Source organism: Emys orbicularis, chromosome 15 (assembly GCF_028017835.1).
Source record: "Emys orbicularis isolate rEmyOrb1 chromosome 15, rEmyOrb1.hap1, whole genome shotgun sequence".
Classification (NCBI taxonomy): domain Eukaryota; kingdom Metazoa; phylum Chordata; order Testudines; family Emydidae; genus Emys; species Emys orbicularis.
The window spans coordinates 19,091,275-19,117,083 of NC_088697.1; the positions used below are offsets into that span (position 1 = coordinate 19,091,275).

General features: G+C 51.2%; 1 protein-coding gene across 1 annotated transcript in view; it reads right to left on the bottom strand.

Moving 5' to 3' along the window:
- Window positions 1–25,809, bottom strand: part of KIRREL3 (kirre like nephrin family adhesion molecule 3) — a 312,230-nt gene that overhangs the window by 44,838 nt on the left and 241,583 nt on the right. Inside the window, exons 10-12 of the mRNA XM_065417046.1 lie at window positions 7,871–7,971; window positions 4,705–4,903; window positions 3,051–3,086 (exon numbers count right to left, since the gene is read on the bottom strand). Coding sequence (XP_065273118.1) covers window positions 3,051–3,086; window positions 4,705–4,903; window positions 7,871–7,971 — 336 coding nt within the window. The remainder of the gene's footprint in view (window positions 1–3,050; window positions 3,087–4,704; window positions 4,904–7,870; window positions 7,972–25,809) is intronic.

Consider the following 25,809-nt stretch of genomic DNA (forward strand, 5'->3'; position numbering starts at 1 on the left):
AACAGATTTAATCTTCGTTATTTAGGTGGTTGTTTGAAATGAGTCAGTGCATGGTTCATGCATTTCATGGCTTGCTCGCAAGGTGTCTGCTGAATGTTGATTCATGTATATGTAATTTGCTATTCATACTGTGCGATTGGTACTTCATTCACATGGTACTGTTTCTGCTCCCTGCCTGGATGACTGCCAAACCCGCAAAGAGCTTCCCCAATGACCCTGTGAACATTCCTAGCAAAACTCCTTGTGCAGATGCATATTCACATAGCGCCCAGGACACTTCTGGCAAATATTTTTGCCTATAAAACCTTGCTCAAAGCTCACGGGAAGCACTACAAAGGGGTTGCAAGGCCCATCCATGGGTGTATATTTACAGTCACTGTTTGAATGGATGTTTGCAAACATTTTCAGCCAGCTCTACACAAAATTGTATCTGAGATCATCTCTGAGGGCTTTGAATGAATACACACTAAGATCTGCTGTTAAGGTCAAGGACTAGCAACTTTACTGAATGTTTCCAGCTGGGCTCAATGCTTGCAGCGGAAGTCATTGAATGTAACCACCCCCTTGCATGGGTCAGCGATACAGGTTGAACCAGGGCCCTTCAGCACCAAAGCACAGTCCTCTACCCAGGAGCGCCGCCAGCTTTTCTGACGCCCTAAGCAGCGGAAGGTCCCGCCCCGAAATGTCGCCCCCCACAGAGGCGGCGGAAGGTCCCGCCGCCGAAATACTGCCGCGGTCGCTGCCCCCCAAATTGTAGCGCCCTAGGCAACCGCCTAGGTCGCCTAATGGGTTGCGCCGGCCCTGCCTCTACCACTCGAGCTAAAGTAGTAAAGCTCCTTTTGTCAGTAGCAGTAGTAGGCTGTCATCCTCTTGTGGACCAGCCACAAGAGAGGGCCATGACACTCATTGCCAGGAGAGAACACTTCCTAGTATCATATCCCAGCATGCATCAAAATTTGGTGTACAACTTCCCTGCCGGTTGTTCTAACATCCTGTCCAAGAATGCTGAGAGGGACCTGCCCCAGAGAACGTTACATCCAGCTTGTCCCCATCTACGGCAGATCCCTACCTTGACTTGGATCAGTCAGATTTATTCTCAGACTCCTAGCCTTCCAAACTGTATTACAAGCATATTGGAGACGAGTGCTCCTCTTAACCCTAATTTACATATGGCAGAGCTAACGTGCCCCTTGCTGGACAATCACAGTGTCTGCAAATCTCACCACCTTGCTGGACACTGTTCTTTCTGGGTGACTTGCTGTGTCAAGGGCTCCAGATTGCTCCCAACACAGCCGCTGGTGGCACTCTATCCCCTCCATGCCTCCTGGGCAGAATCTGAGATGCCTACTATAAGCTGCTGAAGCCAGCTTAATGGGCAGGTAGCATCTGTGAGCCTTCCTCATACGCCCTACACTCAATTCCCCAAGCCCTGCTTCCTTGTTTACAGTGAGTCCCTAAATATGGCTGCTGAAGCCTCCACCTTCTCTTCTGCCACTTCTCTAACATTCTGCTTCCAGACAACTCTGCCTGCTGGTGGCCAGTGCAGAGATAACCTATTAGCCCAGCCATCTATCGCTCATCAGATCTGCTGTGCATGCAGCCTGCATTTTGCTATCCCCAATATCCAACTGACACCCCTGCGTTCTGCGTGCAGCAGTTTGACCAAATGAGGTTTCAAATTTGAGCAAACCCTTAAGAGTTATGACAAACTTGTCTCCCTCAAGCCAGTCTTTGCAACATTGCACCAAACCGCCTTTGACTGGATCCTGCTAATACCACGGACACATCTCGCCATGTTCTACTGCATACACCGTGTCCTTCTTTGTACCTTCACTGAGAAGGCTCGTGCCTTCGCTTAGATGGATGGTGTCCACTAGAGTTTGTGGGTGGGTTGATATAAGCAACAATGCGCGGGAAGGTCAACTGATTAGAAACATGGGAGGGTAAGGGGTGAGCCATGGACATCCAGGGAGAATTAGAAGAGAGGTTTGGTCACTCACTTCTTTGAGCAACCTGAATGGGAACATCTTGTGCTAGGCAAAGCTCATGCAGACGATGAAAACTCATCGTGAAGAGCAGACATCACAGAGCTTCTGCAATTACTTGTTCCTCCTAGAGAAACAAGGAACACCAGGTGAGTGGAGAGATGGGAGCCTGGAGACACTGTCAATGCCTGCTAGTTCAGCATCAAGGGAGCAGGGAGTGAGATCCAGAGGCAAGTGAGGGACTCTTAATGATGGGGTTTGGTCCTAGATGAGTGATGTGGCCAGCAGCGGATGGAGCAGGACACAGGGAGTGGGAAAAGCTGGCTCCTGGCAGAGATAATGCCAAGGGGGCTCCTGGGATGGAAGACACAGTCAATTACAATGGAAAGGCACAATGAGATGGTCAGGTGGCCAGGGATGGTAATGGGTGGGCCAGCAGTAACAGTGAACAGAGCTGACAAAGAGCCCAGTGCTGCAATTTGCTGACTCATCAGCTCCAGTCCCCCAGGAAGCCTAATCCAGGCTTCATGGAGGGTGCTGTGGCTCGGGGAGATGAGAAATACAACTAACAACAGTTTGGGATGAAGGCAATGCATCCTGCAACTGTCTGCCCCGTTTCAGGTCCATACCTGTCCCACCTAATGCGGACTGTAGCTAACTCCCTCCCACTAAGGTGGGGAAAGGTGGCTGGAAGTTCATTGCCCCTCTCAAAATTCACTGGCTTGCCTGTGTGTTTCCCCATAATAATACTTAGCATTTATACAGAGCATCTTGTCTGTAAACCCCATAACACTTTACAAAAGGGTCTAAGTATTAACAGATGGGGAAACCGAGGCACCAAGAGGTCACATGCAGAGCTGGGACAAGAATCCAGGGCTCCTGACTCCTAGTCTGTGCCTTGTCCACTGGTGCACGCTATCTCTCAGAGCCTTTGAGAGATCTCTTCCTGCCCTCCCGCTGTCTGTCTCAGGAAAGGTAAAGCTAGAAGGAGGCTGCTGAATGCTAAGGTGTGATAACGCAGCTGGGGGCAAGTCACATATTCACCTTCAGCTCATGATTCCATACCTGCTTCCATACCAGCTCCTGATTTCATTTCCGTACCTGTTTGAAAATAAAGCAAGCGTCTACAGCCTTGCCAAGCCCAAGTGCACACGTCAGTATTGCTGAGCAGGCAGGTTTTTTTCTGCTGGAGGATGCAATGGTGCATGGAAGTTCCCCTGAAATAGGTATCCTCTACCAACCTAGTCTGAGGTTCCACTGCATGGGGACTGGGAGCTACACTGCAGATTGCTGCTGGGATATGACTTCGGAGTAGTGTAGAGACCCCACCTCATGGATTCGGCACCGTTGTACAGTAGGGACAACCACTAGGATTCAGCTCTGCTTTCCTATAGGTTCAACCACTGGGAATCACTCCCCTGGGCTGGGATCCAACTCAACTGCCATGTCACCTGCTAGGACCCTGCTCCATCCCCAGCAGAGTCATCAGTGCCCTTGCAGGACCCAACTAAAGCGTCTTGAATGGTCACCCACACCTACTGGTGTCCAGCTCCACTCCGTGCAGTGTCACGGGCTGGGACCCAGACCCATTGCCCTGCAGAGCTGCCCACTGGGACCCAGTTTGTTGGTTCTGTCCGCTGGGAACTCACCTCATTGCCATGCACAGGCTCTGACTGGCAGACGATCGGAAAAAACACTGTCTGTTTGCATTGGAAGAAGCGTGAGGCCAATTTTGAGGGGTTCATTTAGCTCTGATTTAATCTGGATGGCAGCTTTGCCCATATAAATCAGAGCTTAATGAGAACAATCCACCTGCCTGCCTGGGCATTTAACAACATAGACTAGAACTGGAGTCCCTCCAGGAGCAAAACATTCTCTACAAAGGCAGAGCCCCCAACATGGAAGCCCCCAAACTGCCCCAGAATTACTCAGAGAGCTGCTTAACCCTTTCTAGGAGCTGCCCTTCCCTCCCACTCTGGCTGCCGTGGGTTCCATCTCTCCAGCCCTCCCCAAACCTGCATCTGGCATGCCAGCCGATGGGCACTCTGCTTGAACACCAGGCTGGCCCACTTGGGTCTGTGTCCTGCTTCACTGTGTGGGCACAGAGCAACGAGATGCAATAGCAGGCACTGAGTTGCTGTCAGCTTGCATGGCATGGACCCAGTCGGAATTGCTGATCAGGTTTCATTAGCAGGCTCTGCCGCCGCAACACATTTGTGCTTTGGGCCCTCTTTTCTGTGGACGGTCACTGGAGCACGTCGCCTCCTCCAGTCCTCAGCAACAGCATCGCACTGTGCGGTGGACCAGGGGCTTCTGAGCAGTGCGCACGTCAATGAACTCCCAATGGCCTTTACCGTTCTACTTCTGCTTCACTTGAGAGCACTCAACGCTGAGCCAACCCCCCTTGACTTCAAAGAGGGGGAAGGACATTTACAGACTCGGACCCAGAGCGAGCCACACAAAAAGCTACCGACACCTCCCACATTGTGCAGCCGGCATTGGCTCTGCAAAGCGTTTCCCATCTCCCAGGGACATAAAGCTTTGGGGGCTAGGGCCACCCAACAAGCCTTCCCAGTGTCTTCCTAAAACATCCCAGTTTCCCTTTGAAATGTCTCCTGGATATCATAGCACCTCCCTGGTCTTCTGGAGCAGCCAGCTGCTAATTCCCAATGCGCAGGAGCCCCTTCTGGTTTCTAAGCACCGTGTCTGTGGCTCCCACCTTGTTCTTTCAGCCGGATGATCTCAGTGTCTGAGCCGAAGCTGTTCCAGGCAGTACAGTTGTAAATGGTCTGGAAATCGGCTAGGACAATGTTGCTGATGGTCAGCGTCGAGATGACGCCTTCTTCTGTGCTGACCGTCTCCACCGTGTAGCGCCCTGAGGTCCCAGACTCCAGCACGTTCTCCTTCCAAGACCAGGCCTGCAAATCAACAAGAGGGGTTAGTTTTGTTCATTTAGGGCCTGATTTTTTTAGAAGGGCCTCAACTTGGCCTGGGGTGTGCACCCCTAAATAACAGTGGGCACAGACTGTAGCCTGCGGATGTCTAATGTGCAAGGGGAGTCAGTTAGGAGTGGGACTTTCAAAAGTGTTTACAATACTTAGGAGCATGAGTCTCACCGAAAGACACAGGAACCTGTGCTCCTAAGTCACTTAGGTGCTTTGGAAAATTCCACCCTGGACATTGAAGTGCCAGTGGCTACACTGCAGCCACTAATTTTCAAATGCAGTTGTTCTAGGTGTAAAATGAGGCACAAATTCAGAAGCCAATCAGCAAGATACCCAGATCAGCGCTTCTTGTCCAGTTCCACTAAAGGTAAGTGGTGTGGAGAATTTTACAGCGGGCCCTGTGTTTGCTATACTGGGGAAATTGAAGAGACAGCTTGGCTTGAGACTGGAATGATTAAAATGCTGTAAAAATGCATTTGTGTTCAATGGGAGGGACACGTCTGGATTCTATTCTGCTCCATGAATCATCAACCCAGCTGCCAGCTCACTCCAGCCTTCAGACTCTTTCCTGGGCCGGGGGCAGAAGGATCCCTGGGAGCTGGATTTTCTGATCCCAGGTGCAGTTTGTAGCACTGGCCCTGAAAGTTAGCAAATATTCCTGACTTGTAACCTGTCTCTCTCTGTCCGGGCTCAATGAGTGGGGACGAATATGGAGCCTCACAACCAAGATCTTTACAATTGCTGCAGTGGCAGCTGAATTCTGGTGCTTTAGGAGCTGTGGGGACATTCTGTGCTGGGGTGGGTGTGAATGCGATCAAAAACCTGATCAAACTGTTCACTGCAAGTTAGCTACACTCGGTGCTTCGATGACCCCCAGAACTATAGCATCGGAGCACGCACAGCACCCCTGTGCTGCAGGGCTGTGCTATTATCCCCATTGTGTGGATGGGGAACTGAGACCCAGAGAGACTAAGGGCTCGATTCACAAAGGGATTTAGACACCCTGCTGCCCAGTGGATCTCTCAGCTCTGAGTCAGATGGCCAGGCTCCCCATGCATTGTGAAGTGGCTGGGGGGCGGGGGGGGGGGGTTCTAGGTGCCTAAGGAAAGGATTCTCAGAAGCCAGCACACTGAACGGGGAGCTGCCGGAGCCAACCAGGAATGAAATGCAGAGGAAAGAGATGGGGCGTAGGGTCCAGATTCACAATGATATTTAGGTGCCTAACTCCATTGGTCTGGGCCTTAGGTGCCTGAATGAGAGGCTGGAGGCAGGCACCTGTCTCCGCTTGGCATTCTCAGCCATGAGCCACAACCTGGAGCTGGGCACCTAAGTCCCTCTGTGACTCTAGCTGTCTCACCATTGCACCAGCCTTTCTTCTCTGGCTAGTTTATACTGTTTGGTCACAAATCGTATGTGACCCCATCCTGATTTCTGCCAACCAGTTTATGTGAGCAAATGTCAGCCGCTGGGGGTGTTTCAGGAATGAGGGCTGGCAGCAGCGCCAGCCCGGTCTCCAGCCTATGAGCACAGCCGGGCCTCCTGATTGGCTGAGGAAGTCAGCAAGCCTGCTCTTAAACCCAACCACTGATCTCCGGCTGCTCAGTGCACATGTCCGCAGCTGCAACCTCTCCTGTGCTTGCCCTTTTCCTAGCCTGGCTCCAGCCCTGATCCTGCCTTGCTCCTGTCCTGCCCAGTCCTGCTCCCCTGCTTGTTTCTGCCTCTGACCCTTGGCTCTGACTCCTGGTCCCTGCCTCCAGCTCTGACCCTTGGCTCTGACTCCTGGTCCCTGCCTCCGGCTCTGATCTTCAGCACTCTTCCTGGCCTCTGACTCCAACTCCAGCCACTAGACCTGACCACCTCTGCTCTGCCCACAGGCCAGTCTGCCCATATCCCAGCTCGTGATAGGGCGACTGCAAACTTCACTTCGATTATTTGCAACGTGCGATTGCTCACCTAAGTCATGTAGTAGGTTTATGGCTCCCTGATTGCTCCCCTGAGTCACATGGTATTGCTCCCTGTTTAAATAACTGGAAGTTTTAAAACCAGGAGAATCAGAAGGGTGAATAACCAGCATCGACTAGTGAACAATGTTCATGCATTAGTCCCTTTGAGCGCATGTGCCCGTGGGCGTTTATGTGAAGAGCAGCCTTCATCCCAACAACCACCCATGGCCACAAATGCCCTGCACAGCAAACTGCAAGGATGTGGTTGAATCCAACAGCCATTTGGGGTTCAAACTGTGCTGCTCGTCTTTGACCAGCTCTGGGGAATAGCCTGAAAGCATGCAGCTAGGTTGTTCAATGCTTGGGTGCAGGTGTGCGAGTTATTCCATGTTTGAAGGCGTGTACATGTGAGGGACGCTGGTCTGTTCCGTGCCCAGATGCTGTGATTTAAAGGCTGGAGGAAGGTGTTTTCCTTGGCGACATAACATTGGGTTTAGTATTAGAGAGACAATGATGTGGGGGAGGGAATCGCTTTTATTGGACCAGCTTCTGTTGGGGAGAGAGACAAGCTCTGGAGCTACACGGAGCTCTTCCTCGGGTCTTGACCCTGGGTACAGTATACTCAAAGAAGGAGCAGCTCGGTTTCCCAGTGCATGGGATGCAGGGCTCTGTCAGAACCTTTTTCCATAAGCAGCCAAGGGCTTTTTCATCCCCTGGTTACAGAACAGGCTTCATTTCTGGCTTTGCAAAACCTTGTGAATTTCCCAGCCAGTCAAATGCGCAAAGTCACTGCCTGGGGCTCTGAAGCGGCTTGCTTATTACCAAGGTGATTAAATGCCACCAGGACTTCTCCTTTAATGAATTCACACAGGATTAGAGTGTGGCCCACAAGCCTAACCTCGTTCTCTAGCACAGGGCGCTGCGACGGGAGGGGCAGCAGCTTCTCTCCCGCTGTACGAGCCCATTCAGTATGGAGATAGGGGACGGGCCTACTCACGATTCTGTCTGGCGGAGGGGTGCTGCGGATGAAACACTTGATCTGTCCCTTCTCCCCATGCAGGGCGTGCTGCGTCTGAGTGCTGGAAATGATGGGAGGGCCTGAAAGAGAGAAGAAGAGGTGAAATCCGGATGACTCCCCCCACTTCCTTCCACATGCAGGGAGACTCCACAGCAGGAAATATTGTGTGACGCTAATGAAGAGCAAACAGCACAGTATCCCCTCCAGGGAAGGTTTTTTTGGGGGGGTTTTCAGAGATGCTGTGTTACAGATGCAGTCTTCTCCAGAGAGAGAGAGATCTCAGATCAAACCTTCAGGGGAGCAGAGATCTGCAACATGGACACAGTGCAGACCAAAGATCCTGTATGGGGACCAAAAGCTCTGCTTTCAGGCCAGACTGTTCCCTTTCAGTGGGGCTTGTAGGGATACACATCAGGGCTGTGCTGTTTCTGCTGAGCGGTGTGACACAGATCCTGGGGATCTGCATTGTGGATACACTGCTCCCCAGCTCTCTCCAAGCCCACAATGGAATCATTGACACAAACTGTAAGAGACCCTCGCTTTCCCCCTCTAAGGCAGGTCCCGCACGGTGCTAAGCTCCGTTCTGAATTCTCTCCTGTCTCAGGCGCCCTGTGGGTGGCCAGCAGAGGGAGCTCTTGCACAATGCAAGAGGCACCCTGTCTCTTGCTCGCCCTAGAGGCGAAAGCCCCACAGGCTGTTCTGAGCCCCTCGTTATTTCTCGCTCTCAGACAGGCTTCCCCTTTGCACATGCCCGCCTGTAATAAGGCCCTGTGATGGGGTCGCTCAGGGAGTGCAGTGGCAGCCTCGCCTGAGCAGCTATTCCCATTACTCAGCGCCTGCATTCATTAGGGGACGATTACACTAATTCCTCCCCGTTGGCTTGTGGGGTGGCGACTGAACGAGCCAGATGCAGAGAAAGCTGGCAAGGGCTGCTAGCGCCAACGGCGAGGGGTGTCAGTGTCCCGCAGACCGTACGATCCACCCCGTGCTCGGCGACTGCCCTCACGTGCCTCTCCATGCCTCCTTTGCGAGCCTGGACTCATCAGTTCCAGTCACACAAAGTGAATGTGTCTCCTGTGTCACTTGGGAACATAAGACCAGATTTACAAAGGGCTTTAGGTGCCTAAAAATGCAGCGAGGCGCCTAGTGGAGCTTTCAAAATGTCTAAGCAGGTTACGTGCCTAACTCCCATTGTCAATTGTCAATGGGAGTTAGGCTTGTACCCTGCTTAGGTGTCTTTGAAAATTCCATGAGAGATTACAGTGGCGTCACTACGACGTAGTACAGGGGTCGGCAACCTTTGAGAAGTGGCGTGCCAAGTCTTCAGTAATTTAAGGTTTCGCGTATCAGTAATAAATTTTACATTTTACATGTACAGGGGCCCCCGACAGAACCCCAGACCGGCAGCGGACTGACCGGGGCCAGCGGCAGCGACCCCAGCTGGCAGGGGCCGACGGACAGAACCCCAGACCGGCAGCGGACTGACCGGGGCCAGCGACCCCAGCTGGCAGGGGCCGACGGACAGAACCCCAGACCAGCAGCTGGCTGAGCAGCTCAGCGCGCTGCCGGTCTGGGGTTCTGTCTGCCACCCGCGCTGCCAGTCTCGGGTTCTGTCCGCCGGCCTCTGCCAGCTGGGGTCCTGGCCGCCAGCCCCGCTCAGCCTGCTGCCGGCCCGGGGTTCCGTCCATCCAGGCCAGCAGCGGGCTGAACGGGGCCGAGACCCCGGCTGGCAAGCGGCCGGCAGCCAGAACTCCAGACCGGCGGCAGGCTGAGCGGCTCAGCCAGCTGACAGTCTGGAGTTCCGGCCGCCAGCTCCTGCCAGCCGGGGTCCTGGCCATTGGCCCCGCTCAGCCCGCCTGCGGTTCCGTTCACCCAGACTGGCAGCGGGATGAGCAGGGCCGGGACCCCGGCTGGCAAGGGGCGGCGGCCGGAACCCCAGACCGGCGGCGGAATGAGCAGCTCAGCCCGCTGCCGGTCTGGAGTTCCGGCCGCCGGCTCCTGCTGGCCAGGGTCCTGGCCATCGGCCCCGCTCAGCCCGCTGCCGGCCTAGGATTCACCCAGGCAGGCAGCGGGCTGAGTGTGCCGTAGATTGCCGACCCCTGATGTAATAGCTCTGCTGGCATAACCCCAGAGCCTACAGCCAAGTTTTTTCACTGGGGAAGGAAAACCACCTGCCTCAAGCGCTGGTTGCTAGGTCATAAGGACATAAGAATGGCCATACTGGGTCAGACCAAAGGGCCATCTAGCCCAGTATCCTGTCTTCCGACTGTGGCCAATGCCAGGTGCCCCAGAGGGAATGAACAGAACAGGTAATCATCAAATGATCCATCCCCTGTCACCCGTTCCCAGCTTCTGGTCGATGGAAGAATGCTTCTACATCAGGGGCTAGGTTGGCATAGCTACGTGCCAGAGGGTGTGGATTTTTCACACCCCTGAGCACCATCACTATGCCAACCTAAGCTTTAAGTGTAGGCCTGCCCTAGTCTGGCTTCTCTTTGATTTTAGCCACCTGCCACTAGGAGATAGATGGAAGATCTTGTAACTAATGCACAGGTCTGGGTGTGGGGATCTGGGTTCTGATTCCGACTCTAAATCACTTCCCTTCAGTGCCTCATTTGCCCATATGGAAAACGGGCACGGTAATACAATAAGAATTGTTAGCACAGTGTTTTGAGATCCTACAGCAGAAGGGGTCACAGAAGCGCAGAGTATTATTTAATGGCGCTACATGATTATTATACAAACAGAGCTGAGTTCATCTAGTCCATCCCCAGCCAGTGCCGGATTGTTCTCCAGAGCACATTTTTCTAGCGCACTCATATGTATAGCGGATTGTCTCTTGCGTGCGACAGAGCTCGTTGGATACAGCCAGGTTCTTCTCAGCCCATTTGTTCGATGGAGCTCTGAGTTAGCGGCAAAGGGAGCTCAAGGGGCAAACACCAGCCCTGCCATCTTTCACAGGAAGCGGGTTGCTTTTGTGCCTTTGATCAGAACGAGGGAGATTTCAACCTTGGGACTGAAAAACATTTTATTGAATTCTTTGCATTAAAAATATACACTGCTTGTGGGGCGGGCGAGCCATTCCGTGGGGATGCTGGGGGTCAGGCTGCTTACTCGGTGGCTTGTTTTTCATTTGCTGCCTGCTATGGGGGTGGATCAGGGCCCTTCATGTGTGCAGCCAACTCTGGAAGGGTGTGGGAGGTGGGGATGGAGCTGAGCTACGAAACGGTTGCAGGGCTGGTGGGCTCAGCATCATCCCACTGGGGTGTCACAGAGCGGCGCGCTCTCTGGCTCTCCAAGCACGGAATGGTTACAACTTCACCCTTTCCCACTCCACTGCTCCCCAGTGTCTGTGCCATGTCAGAACCGCTGCTGTCTGTCAGGCCAAGAACACGGGAATCCAGCAGCGCTTCGTCTGCTGGGTGGCATAGGGAGGAGGGGAAGGTTAGGCTTCCTGCCACTCTCATGGTGCTCCTGTGCCAGTGCAGGGGAAGCGAATGCAAATGAGGGAACGGCTACCAGCTATGCTCTGGAGCTGCCACCGCATAATTAACTTTCTGTGGTGCAAATTAGAAAAAAAGGGGCTCGCCCTTTGACAGAGCATGGTTTGCCTTTGGAGCATTTAACCTTCAGGGTGGGAGAGGTCAGGCCCCTAGCTCTTCCAGTGAGGACCTGGGAATGAACGGGGATCGAGGGGGAATGATTCCAGGGGAACAGAAAAAGTGCTGGCATCATAATTACTGTTTATTAGCCCCTTAATTAAAATAGATTTACATTTCTGTGAGCTGCTGCTGCGGCTGCTGGCAGACAGGAAAACAGCAACAAGCCAGGATCCAGGCATGGTTTGTGCATCAGGGTGAAGGCAATTAGCTTCTCTGACGGGGGGATGAGGCAAAGGGGCTGATGCGGTTGGCAGGATGCAGGCTGCCCCGAACTAAACATTCTGCACGCTCGCTTCTTGCCCAGCTGAGCTGGAACGTGCTCTGAACGCCCATGGCATGGCGGGGCCGCTCTGCCAAGCACAGCGGGTCATACTTTGCTCCAACTGGGCTGCTGAGTCTTGTTTTGAATTCACATCTGTGGATTACGTTGGAAGACTTCTCCCCCCAACACACACACACACACACCTTTTCATGTGTAGACACACACGAACACAAATATTCATGCACATTCACACTTTTTTCATGCATAAACACATATGCATGCATATATATACACATTCATACACACAGATTCACAGACACACTGGCATAACATATGCAGAAAACACACCTACACTCACTCAAACATACATATTTGCACGCATACACACACTATATATTCTCCATCTGTCTCTCTCTCACACTCACCACCCAGAAATCCTCACTCCCACAACATGCTTTTGAACCGAGCTAGTTGCAGTCTGCAAAGAAAAGTCTATATGCGCATTTGGATTTTCAGAAGACTGCGCTTTGGCTGAATTAGCACCATTTTAGGATTCCCTTTCTACACAGATTCTAAGGAAGGAATGGTTGATAAAAAGGAGACTTTTAAGCAAATACTGCAGAAATTTTTTTTCAACAAGCACATTTTGAATTTGCAAACATGAATATGTCTCGTATGGAAAAGTCCTGCAGAATTTAATAAAAAATGCTAAATTCTATAGAACCTGTAAAACTGAAGAGTGAAATTTAACCCACTATTGAATTCTTAACCAGAGACCAGGAATACATCATGTGACTACATTGTCCAATCAAAACAGCTCGCCTATTCAAGACTCAGAACAAAATGCATGCAAACAAGCCCCAGCCTAAGAATTATTCACAGAAATTATTTGATGAATAATTCTGAATACAGAATACACTGGAGAAAGTCAAGATTTGTTGATGGCTAATTCCCAAGCAGAGGTGAAAGTCACGGAATGACTCATAAGAGAAAATGGAAAACATTATTTTGCAACACTTTCCAGAGAAGTAATTTTCACTGACATCTTCTGCCCAGGTCTGGTTCCAAATTATTCTCCCAGCTCTGCTCTTACATAAGCAGTCCCTTGCATTCACCTATATACCTCTGCAGTTGCACCTCCATACACATTCACACCCCCTCTAGCACATATGCTTTCATAGATACATACTCACTCCTTACAAGCTGGCAAAGGATAGTCTTTTCACAGCACAAGCCTGCGCCTCTGCCACAGATTTAGGCGAAGATTTTCAAAAATAATGACTAGTCATGTGGGATACCTCCATTTTTGGATGCCCAACTTGATTTTCAGGCAGCGACGAAAACCCAGCCTCTGGGATTCAGGCCCCTGAAAGGTGTCTGGAGTTGGGCACCCGAACATCATTGGTCAATTTTGAAGAACCTTGACCTTAATCTCTGTGCTTCAGTTTCCCTATCAGTAAAAGGGGGACAAAGATAATCCGGCATAGGGGGCTGTGAGGGTAAATTCCTCAACGTCTGTTGGGTGCTCACACTCTATAGTGCTGGGAGCCCTAGAAAGGCATGTTAATAAATAACCTGGATGTGATTAGAACACAAGGAAGCATTCCTTCGCTGATTCAGAGATTTTGAGTGTGAGGGACCCAATGATGAGAGGGGTTTGTCGCTCCTAAACAGAACACAGCTTTATCCAAATGGAGTAGCCATCTTTAACGGAAGCTTTGGCTACAGTAGAATGGGTTTGGCGGTACATCTCTTCGGAGTTTCTGTTGAGAACTCTATAATGTTGTTTTGCTAGTACAGCTTATAGTGTTTCTCTAGCTTTTTGATACCAGGGACCGGCTTGCTGCCTTCCTAAACTGTCTCAGGGAGATCTCCGGGACCGGCGCCGGTCCACAGACCAGTCTTTGAGAAACACTGGCTTATACCAGTCCCGTGAACAAAATATACCAGCAAAAGCACTTTTTCCCCAGTACATCAGCACCTAAACGAGGGCTTTTGCCAACATAACTACGTTGGTTGGGTCGGGAAAAAAAAAATCACACCCCTGACTGACCAGACGTTTTCAGTTAGGGGTGCGTGAACTCCAGTGGCTCAAGTAGCTTCGTTAGCTTTGAGAAATAGCCCTATTTGGGATCATTATCCAAACTGCTGGGGCCTGGAAGCTGGGCAGGAAAATCTCACCAGAGCAAGTCCCTCTCCTAAGGCGTCCCTTCCTGTCTGAGGTGAAATCAGGGTGGATTGAACTCATTGTGACCATCTGTGTTGGTTTTATCAGAAAGTTCACCCAGCTCAGCCAACATTCACTCATGCTTCATGTCCCCATCTATCTCGCTCCCTCTCTTTTCCCCTCCTGTGTGTGGGAAAACTGATACATGGTGGTTTTATTTTTTAACCCTCCCAGTTAAAAATTCTGTTATCCTGAGTGTGTTCTACTTTTCATATGCTGCCTTTTGGCACCCTGAGGAGAATTAGGACCTGAGGGTGAAGCAGAAGTAGGACAGAGAACCCTGGATTCCCTACATAGGTCCGCATTCTGCTTGACTGCCTTCCTATGCAACATTCATTTTAAAATCGGCGATGTATGAGTGTGTGTGTGTGTGTTTGTGTGAATTTAGCGCTGGAGAAGAAGGTCATCTGTTCGACCCCACTGAAAGGAGGGAGGAGCCTACTGGACCTCTGGCAAAGGGTTTGCGGGTCCCCAGAAGGGCTTTCCTACAGGAATGACAATGGCTGCCCTCTCAGAAGAAGAGAGGGCCCAAAAAGAAACCAAGAGTCACCTGTGTGGGAGCAACGGAAAGTGCAGGGATGGGGCCCACAAGTGTAATACAAGACAGAAAACCCCAGAGGCCCACTTGTAGGTGCTGGACGGAGAGCCCTAGAGACTGAAGCTTTCTGGTTTGACTTATAACTGGTACAGCCTAGGCCGCAGGCTATGCTTCCGCACCCCCTTTCCCAGAGACCCATCTAGTGGGGAGCCCAGGAACTCAGTTCTTGACCTCTTTGCTGAGATTACCAACCTGGAGTCGTCTAACTGATTGCCATATTTGGGCTAGGGAAGAAATTTCCCCCTGGGTCAGATTGGCAGTTTCGCCTTCCTCTGCAGTATGGGGCATGGCTCACTCGCAGGTTTAAACTAGTGTAAATGGTGGATTCTCTGTAACTTGAAGTCTTTAAACCATGATTTGAGGACTTCAGTAACTCAGCCAGAGGTTAGGGGTCTACCACAGGAGTGGGTGGGTGAGAGTCTGTGGCCTGCAGTGTGCAGGAGGTCAGACTAGATGATCATGACGGTACCTTCTGACTTTAAAGTCTATGAGTCTATTAGTGTGATCTCTGAGCTATGGACACCTCTCCACACAGAACTAGACCAGCGCCATCAATCTCCTCTTCCAGGGGCCACTGGACACACATCAGGTGGTCACTGCCAACCTGGGCTGCACCTAGAGACAAAAGGATCCATAGCCCATTACCAGTCTCTGCTCATCCCTTTCAGATTGTCTCTTCCATACATTGTGACGATTTGCCTGTCAATTTCCGGCATTATGAAGTCTTTGGGAAGAGGGGGCATTCGGGTGGTACCAACTGCTATGAACTTGTAGGTATATTATTATGACTATCTGTATTTCCGTAGCACTAGGCACTGCTGTCACAGACAAGGACCCCATTGTACTGTACATCATCCTCCCAGGCGCTGCACAACACAGAACAAAATGATGGTACTAACCCCAGAGAATGTATGTTCCTTGTACAACTGTGACACAGAGGCCCATTGTTGGTTTGCTAACCTGTCTCAGCTACTCTTGTCAGGCCTGACATACTCACTACATCTAACATGCTATTATCATGATATATACCCAAACCATGGCATGTTGAATATCACTGGAAAACAAATAACTCACTGACCATTAATATTCTTGCATGGTGTATATACGGTGTGTATACAAACAGTTATGGATATGTGCTAGAGCTGTTTTCTTAAAACACGTTTGGGAAGCAATGCATATGCCCAGTCTGCCCTAGACAATGGAATGGTTACTTGCTTGGCCGACCAGCCTGTTCATCAGGCAGAGACAATGAAGGTACAGTTACATAAAAGGTAAACAAAGCCCTCAAGCTAATAAGGGGAGGCGATAACAACTCAGCTATCACCAGCAAAGGGGGAACTAGCTTGAAGTCTTCACCAGACCCCATGGCGTCTCTTCCCAGCAGGAGAAAAGGAACTTTATCTGAGAATCCATTCCAATGGTTTACTGGACTATAAAGACAGGAGGTCTGAACCTTACATGATAAATAATTGAATCAACTGATTGTATGCAATATTACTGTATTATAAAAACGTATCAAGTATGGTCTTTTATGACGACTAATGACACACTGGTGCTTAATATCATTGTGAAATGTCTGTATTAACACTCTGATGAATTATGGGTACTCACTGCTATTATACTTTAAAGTCTGTGACCAAACACAGGGAGAAGCAGGTTTTCTCCCAGACAGGAGGGAAGGCAGCTATCTACCTGTCTCCAATGAAATTAAGCAAGATGTGACCAAAGACAGTTAAGAGCATTTACATATGACTCAGCAGGGGGATGGGAAATCCCCAGGAAGGGAAGAACAGCACGAGGTCATCTAAGTCTGGGGACAAACCAGTGAGTTTGGGAGGATATAAGAAGAGAGAAGGAATCTTGGCATCCATCACCGGACAGACACAAGGGGCCAGAGCTTTTGTAAGCTTAGAAAGATGGGACCTTCAATCAAAGGGGTTGAAGTCTCTGAGTATACGTGAGAAACCTGCTCAGGCAAAGATCTTTCACTAGGAAGACAAGGGACACCAGCACCTTGTACTTCTGTAGAAGGTCCTGACTGAGAGAAAGCCAGCCATGGCTGGAAAGAAAAAGAGAGATAAGAAATCTACCTTGAACCCAGGCTATAGCTTGCTGAGTAAAGTCTTAGCCACATGAAAGAGTATTTTACTTTGATTTGCTTGTAACCATTCTGCCTTTATCCCTTGGACTTGAACTCACTTCAAACGAATCTCTTTTTGTTCATAAACTTGTTTTACTTTTAATCTAAACCAACCTGGTGCTGTGTTTAAATGGAAGCAATTGTTAACTCCAGTTTAAGGCAAGAAGCTGCTGGGCTTTTGTCTCTTTAAAGGGGCTACACATCTTATAAATTCTCGGAGTGTTCCAGGAGAGGGCTGGACACTTTCAGCACAGGTGGTTTGGGGGAAATTTGAGCCTGGGGGTGTAGAGGTCACCCCGCGAGCAGTCACCAAGACTGATGGAGACCAGGATGGGGCTGCTGCGCTGTAGGCAGGCTGCTGGGATCAGAGCGCTGAAGCAGGGCTGCACAGCACACAGGGACCTGCATGCCTGCTTGCTGGCTCTTGGCGTCCAGGCTGTGAGCCACAGAAGCAGAGCATTTAAGGCACCCAGGGTTACAGGGCAAGCGGTGACACAACCTCTCACTGGTCTGAATTGCATCCCAAAATGTCACAAGACCCCAAGGAAATGGGATGCGATAAACACACAACATGATTTTGCCCTGGATGCGTCTCTTTTTATGCCTACTAATATATTGTCATACTGACTGGGAACAAGCTGCTACGGCTTGGACACACTGCGTCTGAAAGGCAACGCAGGCACTTTGCCCACAGCTTGATATCACCTCCCAGTAAGGATGCAATTGGGGGAAGCTCATTTTAATACAAAGGGCCAGCAAGACGCCTCTACACCACTGAAGTCCTCAAAAAGGGCTTATGTGTGGACTTAAGAGATGCCCAGGCCTCCGCACTGATTGGAATTTCATGTAAACATGTAGAATGTCAGGATAGAGGGGAGATGCTCTGGCCTCAGCTGCAGCATGTGGGGTACTTACAGTTGCCCCCACCTGTTCCTCGACTTGTTCTGTGGGCATCAATCTCCAGGCTTATCCAGCCGGCATCTTTCACCAGGGCTACCATCCACGCATGTGCATTTATAAAAAACAAACCCAAGTTTAAAAAAAGGGGGAGGGGGGGGAAGGAGGTCATTTCAGCCTCCAAAAGAAGGAGGGAGAGATTTTCAGTGGGAGTGAAAAAATGTTTTAGGTGGTTTTAAAAATGTCCCCTGCCTCAGCTATGCAAAGAGCTCCTGAGGCTCCCCTCCGCACACATCGGGAACAGAAAGAACGCAGCACCTCTGAAAATCAGGTCCCAGGCATCTCCACTTTGGATCCAAACAATGGAGACACCCAACTCAGTGGCCACTCGTTGCTCATGAAACACACAAGGTCAACCAGCAGAAGCAAGGACAGAGCCCAGCTTTTCAGGCTGGGCTTTCACTACAGGACTTAGCGTGCCCCTATGTGTCAGCAGTTGAATGCTAGTTCCAAGTTCTGGGAGCACTGCAAGGCTGGGTGGACAGCAAAGAAAGAAAAAAGCCTAAGTCGAGAAAAATGGCTTAATAATCATAAATAAAATAAATAATAATAATAAAAGGGTCATTTTCCCCAGGGATAATGGATTTTAAATGGCACAAACGCCAGCAGCTTTGGGTCTGATTATTGCTTCAGGAGTTCGGAGTCAGAGGCTTAGCATCAGGCTACCAGCATACGACTAAAGACCATTTTGTGAAATAATAGTGTAAAGTTGAAGCCTGTTTGCATCTGGGACTGGAGTTTGAGTCTCCAACAGGAGGTGGCTGCTCATGAAGGCTGCCAATCTCCTGGCTTGGGATTCAGTGCTAAGTGTCAGACAGCCCACAGGCAGTAAAAGACTTTAAACAGGGTTGCTATGGATATAAATGGCGGTGCTGTCGGTTGTGGTTATTTTTAGCATCGCAGTGCCAATTTATTTGTGCAGCCCCAGAGGCTCACACAAAAGAGAAGGCAGATTGCTGACTCTGGAGCTTTTAAGGAATCAAAGGAAGGTCCGAACTTCCCTGGGGCACCGGAGTCAATATCCGCCTTTCTTTTGAGGTCTTTGCAGCATGACAATCTCTTGGTGGGGGGAGGTTTCATTTTAACTCCTTGCGTTCAGCAGAAGTTCTAGATGATGAGCAAATAGCAGGTCCCGTTCCAGTGGGTTGCATTGGTCACTGGTATGCCCAGCAATAAGCACCGGCAATGCAAGGTTCATTTTGATGCAGTAAGGCAGGTAGATAGACCATTTAGTCCATCTGTGCTACTGATACGGCCCCTGTTACCGGAATACTGAGCGCCTCACGGCTGTTAATGTACTAATCTTCACCACACGCCTGCAAGATGCGGGCAGTGCTATTACTCCTGTTTTACAGCTGGAAAACTCAGGAGAAAAGGGCCTGATTCTACAACCACTGAGGTCAATAGCAACCCACTCCCCCCTTGACTTGAATGGGGCCGGATCACAAGGGGGCTTTGCCACGGTCACATAGGAAGTCTGTGGCGGTGCAGGGAATTGAGCTGGCATTTCCCAAATCCCTAAGCATTGGACCCACCGGCCTTCGTCAGCTGCTCAGTTGTCAATAAAGTTGTGTTGACCGAGGCGTAACCGGGCATTACAGCCAACAGAGGGGACCCACCCGGTCCCTCTGCCAAGTACACCATCCCAAATGTACATCTCAGGAAACTGAGGCACAGAGGTGTGACACGAGTGCCCCAAGGCCACACAGCAGATCAGTACAGCGGGACGTGGGGCATTTCTGGCTCCTATTCCCACCATCAGTCTCTCATCTGAGGAGACCTTGAACTCAGGCCTTGGGATGAAAAGGCAGAGAGGTTACAAAGTGAACTATCAAGTTATAATACAGCTGCCTCTTCCATTCTAGCTCTCTGATGTCGATCCCTCCACGCTAGGCTGATAGGGTTCCTTGGGTCTCTCACCCAGTGAGTCATGGGTAATGAGAGGGAACCCTCATTGCAGGTGCTGTGGTCCGTCATTCCCCACGCCAAGCTCAGGTAAAACAGGCCCGCAGTTCCGCTGCATTGCCAGAAATGGCAGGTATTCGCTTCAGGGGCTCAGCCTGCTAGGACTAGCTGATGAATCAATAGCTGCCCTGCTGCTCCACAAGGAGATTTTGTCTCCTGCTCCTACACCGTCAAGTTGGAAGGGAGCTCCAGACGCCTGCTCATGCCGGGGCAGTCACAGAACCTTGTGTTAATCTGGCGCCTGCAATGTAACGAAGAGAAGAAGGGATCAAGATAGACGGGGATGCCTGGCAAGGTCGCCAGCCGGTCGCCCCTCCTGCAGATTGGTTTGCGCCGTGTCTCGCCTTCCAGCCGATCGCTCATTTATCCTTATTATTGCAATGGCCCGTTCCCTGAGAAGACTGCCCCATCAGAAGGCAGGAGACGCGCTCTATCAGGGGCCGGCAGCAGCTGAAGAACAAATTGTTGTCGGAGCTGTGAATTGTTTTTCAGAGAGAGAGGATTTATTGCATGTGCTTCCTCCTTGTGAGGAACGGGTTTGTGCTGAGCGGCTAGGACAATGCCCGGCACAGAATAGTATCATTATTTATTCCCTGTGATCACTGTAGTGCCTGGGAGCCCCAGTCCTGGACCAGACCCCACTGTGCTTGGCGCTGTACAAACACGGAACAAAACGTCAGTCTGTAGCACCTCTCAGAGTCTGTCTTGACTAGGCTGAAAGGTGTGGTGAAGATGTCAGCTAGCCCGTTCCAGCTCTCTAGTGTAGACAAGGCAGTGTTGGTTTTACCACATGTGAACCGGCTGAACTGGAGCTTGGCGGGGCTTCAGGGGCACTTAAGCACATGTTTAAAATGAAGCACATGGTTAATTTCTCTCCTGAAGAGTGACGGTTTCCTGATTCAGGGCCACCACACTTTACAAATAGACGTTAAGCTTCGTAACAACACTGGGAGGTAGGCGGGCTTTCCATTTTCCAGGTGGGGCAACCGAGGCATGGAGCAGTTCGGAGACTTACCCTAGGCTGCCCAACGAGCCCTGAATTGGGCCCCGTGACTTGAGTTCGTCCATGTCACTGTACGGTCTTCCTAGCTTGTTTTTGATGCAGAAGAGTCACAGCCCATTGGTCACCTATTTCTTAAATGGTGGGTGCAGGCAAAGGCAACCCGAAAAGAGCTGGGGGAAGAAGAACTAGGAGAGTCTATTGTGGTGGCAGGACAGCCAGTAAGGGTGGTCAGAAAGCTCGAGAGGCGTTTGGCTGCTGATTCCTGGCACCCCTTTTTGCCTCTGCTGAATGCTGCTAATCTGCATAATCCTCCCTTCTGTTAGCAGAGGCTCAGACTCCTACTTGTCTTTGGTCTGAGACTCCAGCTTCTGGAGGATTCCACGCTGGCCTCCAAACTCAGTGAACTGCTGACCAGGCCGCGGTCACAGGAAAGTGACATGGAACGGGAGGGAGGGGAGGAATGGCGAGATGGAATGGCAGGGTGCAAAGCAGGGCTCCATCACTGCTCCTCAAAGGTCTCGTAGACAGAACACTGGACTGGGAGTCAGGAGACCTGGCTTGGCCATTGGCTTGCTGGGTGATCTTTGGCAAGTCACTTCCCCTGGCAAGTCATTTCCCCTCCCTGAGCCTTTCCCCATCTGTAAAATGGAGAAAATGAACCTGACCTCCTTTGTAAAGCGCTTTGAGAGCTATATGAAAAGTGCTAGATAAGAGCTAGGTGTTTATTAGTAGTAGTATAGCTCCTAGAAGCCCCAACCCCACTGTGCAAGAAGCAGTCCAAATACACCACAAAAAGACAGGGTTAGATCCACAAAGGGATTTATGAATCTAGCGGCCACTTTGGGCACCTAAGTCCATAAGTCAGAGCCTCAAAACACCTACTCAGCTGCTGCCTAAATTCCCCAGATGCCTCAATTTCCACCCATAACGTTCCCTGAATGTCTGCTGGTGCACAAAGCTGCCCAGTTCATGGTTATGCCCCTGCAAGATTCCCTAGCATTCAGGCTGCATTGTCATTCACAGAACCCCTGCTCAGCTGCCCCTGAGTGCCTGTCTACCAGGACATTAGTGCATGGCAAGCCAGGGGTGAATCTATAGTGTACCAGCCCACCATGCACGAACGTCCTGCGCAGACAAGCCTGAAGTTTCCACCGTCCCCAAGACGCTTACATTTTGGCAGCTGGGCATGCACACAGCTGCCGTGGTCCTGCCCTGCCCTGCCAACTGAATGCCTATCTCACTCCTCAGCCCAGCAGGGTCACACACTGGGCCTTGCATTGCCTAATGTGCCAGTGGGGCCTCTCCATCAGGCACACTCGGAGGGGGCCTGACTCCACACGAAACGGCCAGCAGGGAAGGAGGAGGTGGCAGCGTCCCTTGTAACCTTTAGCATAGGCCACTCACCGAAGAGGTGAGAGACCCCCGTTCAGTTCTCCCCTCTGCCTGATGTGAGGATGGGATTTGGACAAGGGTCTCCCACCATGCTGGTGCGAGCCCTACCCACCACGCTAGAGAGGCAGTCTTGGTCTCTGGTTGGCCCAATGCATAGTTAATTATTTATCCACAGTGGAACGGCTCCGACAGGGGAGATGGAGCGACAGATACACACATGTCATAATATCGCACCCTCCGGTGCCTCGGGCACTCCCCTGAGAATGACACTCCCCTGTTGAAATCCCTGCTCTCCAGCCCACCGATGTGGGACTGACCGGGGGTCTCCCACAGGCAGGGGGAGTGTGCTAGAGGTTATAACGAAGGCTGCCCTCTTATTTCTCCCAGCTGTGAATCCCAAACAGAGAGCAGGGGCTCCCTGCAGCCGGGACATAGGCCCTATCTCACCTTCCTCTCCCGCTAAATACCCAATAGCCCAGTGGTGAGCGCATTCAGCCAGACCCAGCCTCTGCTGGATTTGGAGCAGGGACTTGTACTCCTATCTCCCCGGCGAGTGCCCGGACTGCGCTCTCTGCCCCAGTGCGTACAAAGGGGACAGCTTCAACATGGCAGCTGCTAGCCTGGGGGTTAGGGTGCTGCAGTAGGGGATCTGGGTCCAAGTCCCTGTTTTGAATCAGGCAGAGAAGGGATTTGACCACATGCTGCTCACGTAGCAGGTGAATGCACTAACCACTAGCCACCTCTTCCTTGGCTTGTTGTGAGACAGGGCTGGCCGGGGGTACGTGCCTCTCTCCAGGAGGCAGGGCCGGCTTTAGCAGGTGCGGGGCCCCACGCAGGGACGTGAATTGTCTCGCGCCCCCCCTGTCCCAACTCCGCCCTGGCCCCGCCCCGACTCCGCCCCCTCACTGCCCCATTGGATCCCTCCCCAAATCCCCACCCTAGCCCCCCCCACCCCATTGGATCCCTCCCCTGGCCCCGCCTCTTCCCCAAGCATGCCTCATTCCTCCTCCTCACCCCTCCCTCCCAGGCTTGTGCTGATCAGCTGTATGGCGGCGCAAGCGTTGCAGGGAGGGGGGAGAAGCAGGACGCGGCTTTTTTCTTTTTTTTTTTTTTTCCCGCTCCGCCGGCAGCCCCGGACATTGCGGGGCCCTCTTAGGCGTGGGGCCCCATTCCGTGGAATCGGCCGAATCGGCTTAAAGCCAGCCCTGCCAGGAGGGGGTTCATGGCGCAGAACCCCAAGCAAAGGGAGGTGCCTCTCACCAACTCGGACTTACATGTCTCACTATGCTTGAGTGGCAGGGCTTAGGCCCCGCCCCTTCCATGGCATTTTCTGTTCCAATAGCCCAGGCAGCTCCTGGCTCAGCACGCTGGCTTCAGTGAATCCCTTTCTCAGGTGACTAACTCTGCCCTGGCATTATCTAGGGAGCCTGGGTAACTAACTTGGAGCTGTGGATTCTGCTGGGCAGCAGAACACCTAAATGTTAGGTGTTGCAGTGCTAAGCCTAAGTCCCCGTTGTGGATCTAGCCCACAGTCTCTGCCCCAAGGAGTTAACAATCTAAGGATAAGACAACAGGTGGGGAGGCAGGGAAGCCCAAGGCTGCAATGAGATGATTGTATTATAATCCTGATTTGGATCCAATTAAAAATATGAGATGCCAATTTTCTGTCTAAAATAACAGTGGGCCAGATTTTCTGAAGAGCTCAGAAGAGTGAGAGATTATATGAATGGTGATAGATAGATAGATAGATAGATAGATAGATAGATAGATAGATAGATAGATAGATAGAAAGAAAGAAGGGATGTATGGCAATCGATAGATAGATAGCAACAAAGAGTCCTGTGGCACCTTCTAGACTAACAGATGTATTGGAGCATAAGCTTTCGTGGGTGACTACCCACTTCGTCAGATGCATCTGTTAGTCTAGAAGGTGCCACAGGACTCTTTGTTGCTTTTTACAGATCCAGACTAACACGGCTACCCTTCTGAAGATAGATAGGCAGGCTCAAGCTGCCAAATTCAGATCTGGACACAGATTTCAAATAGCCCCACACTCGTGGGTTCTTGGGTCTGGGGTTTTGATTTGGGACATCAGCTGTTTAGTTTCTTTTGTGGTTCTTACTGTGGCACCTGGGTACCTTGTACGGAGAGGGGCCACTTTGCAGAGGTCAGCCCAGGCTCAGGTCTGGAACACCTCTAAAGTTCAGGGGCATTCCGATCAGAAGTTTTGCTTCAGGGCCACCTTTCCCTGTGACACACAAGTGCCTCCAGTGGCAGCTTCTTATTCCGTCAAACCCATTTGTTCTCAAAGACCGGCTCACAACGAGGTAAAACACAGCAGATCTGCTGCTACGTACACCCCTAATTTTGTGTGCTTATGCTACGGAGCGTGCTAGGGAATTGAGTCCAAGCAGGTCTGCAAAGTCAAGAAGCTGAGGTGGGATATTTCCTGAGTGGCACCAACTTTATTTGCTCCCCTGTCAGCACTGCAATGTAAAAATCAAAGCTGGTTTCAGCTCCAGAGGACATCGGGGAAGCATTTCCCATCCCGCTCCCCACACCCGTGGCTTTGGCACATTACTCACTTGATCTGAATTCAGGGGATGTACGTGACTGGTGGCAAGAGGCGAGCAGGTTCTTTGCTGTTTTTTAATTTGCTGCTTTGTGTCCTTCAAGCGATTTTAATTGTAATTAAAATCCAGCCGCCAAATGGGATGGAGAGTGCGACAGCCTGTGGGGCAGGGCGGAAGTCAAGGGAGTGGTTGGCTTTCCGTGGCCCCCGGGGTTTTCTTCTTCGCATTATCTGCATTTCAAATTAAACTGTGCTGCTGCCTGTGCTGCTTCCCCTCTAGCTCTCTTGTCTTCATGACAGTGAATTGGGCCTGAAGCCTGTTGTTTTGCCAGACAGGTGACAGACTATGCAAATGTCACGCTCTCTTTACATTGTTCCCAGTTAACCCAGCGCTGATCCTCCACGCGACATAGTTCAGTGGACTGGGCATTAAGCTGGGAGTCAGGAGACCCAGCTTGTCATGGACCTGTGGGGTGACCTTGGCCAAGTCATGGCCTCGCCGTGTGCCTCAGTTTCTCCATCTATGAATTGGCACTGAGACTTACCTTTCCTTTGTAACGCACTTTGAGACACATGAGTTACAAAGGGCTGTATAAGAGCTAGGGATTATTAAGTTCTCTTTGGGGCTATTGTCAGTTACATCAAGGGCTAGATTCACAAGGGGGGCATGGGTGCCTAACTGCCACTTTAGGCACCACTGGCATTCACAAAACTCCTGCTCAGCCGATTCCTCCCCCTGGAGGCACCCGTGGTGCTGCAGTTTCAAGTCCCAGAGGTGCCTGGGTCTGAGCAGAGTCACCGAAGTCCTGGCACCACCCAACAGCTCAGCCCTTACAGCACACCAAGGCCCTGGAGGGATTTATGAAGTAGGCGTTGCCCTGCCTATTTCACCTTCGGGGGTGGATTTGGTAGTTACCTGAGTCCCCCTTGCGACTCTAGCTACCCCCCAAGTACTTTGGGGTGAGGAAAAGTGAAGAAGAGCCAGAGAATGGTCTAGACTGGGATCCAGGTTCAATTCCCTGCTCTGCAGGCCATGACTCTGCCACGTTTTCCTATTTGACCGTGGGCAAGTCATTTAGGCCCAGAATTCTCACTGGTTACTATGGCGCCTAAATACCTTTGAGGATCTGAGCCTCGGTG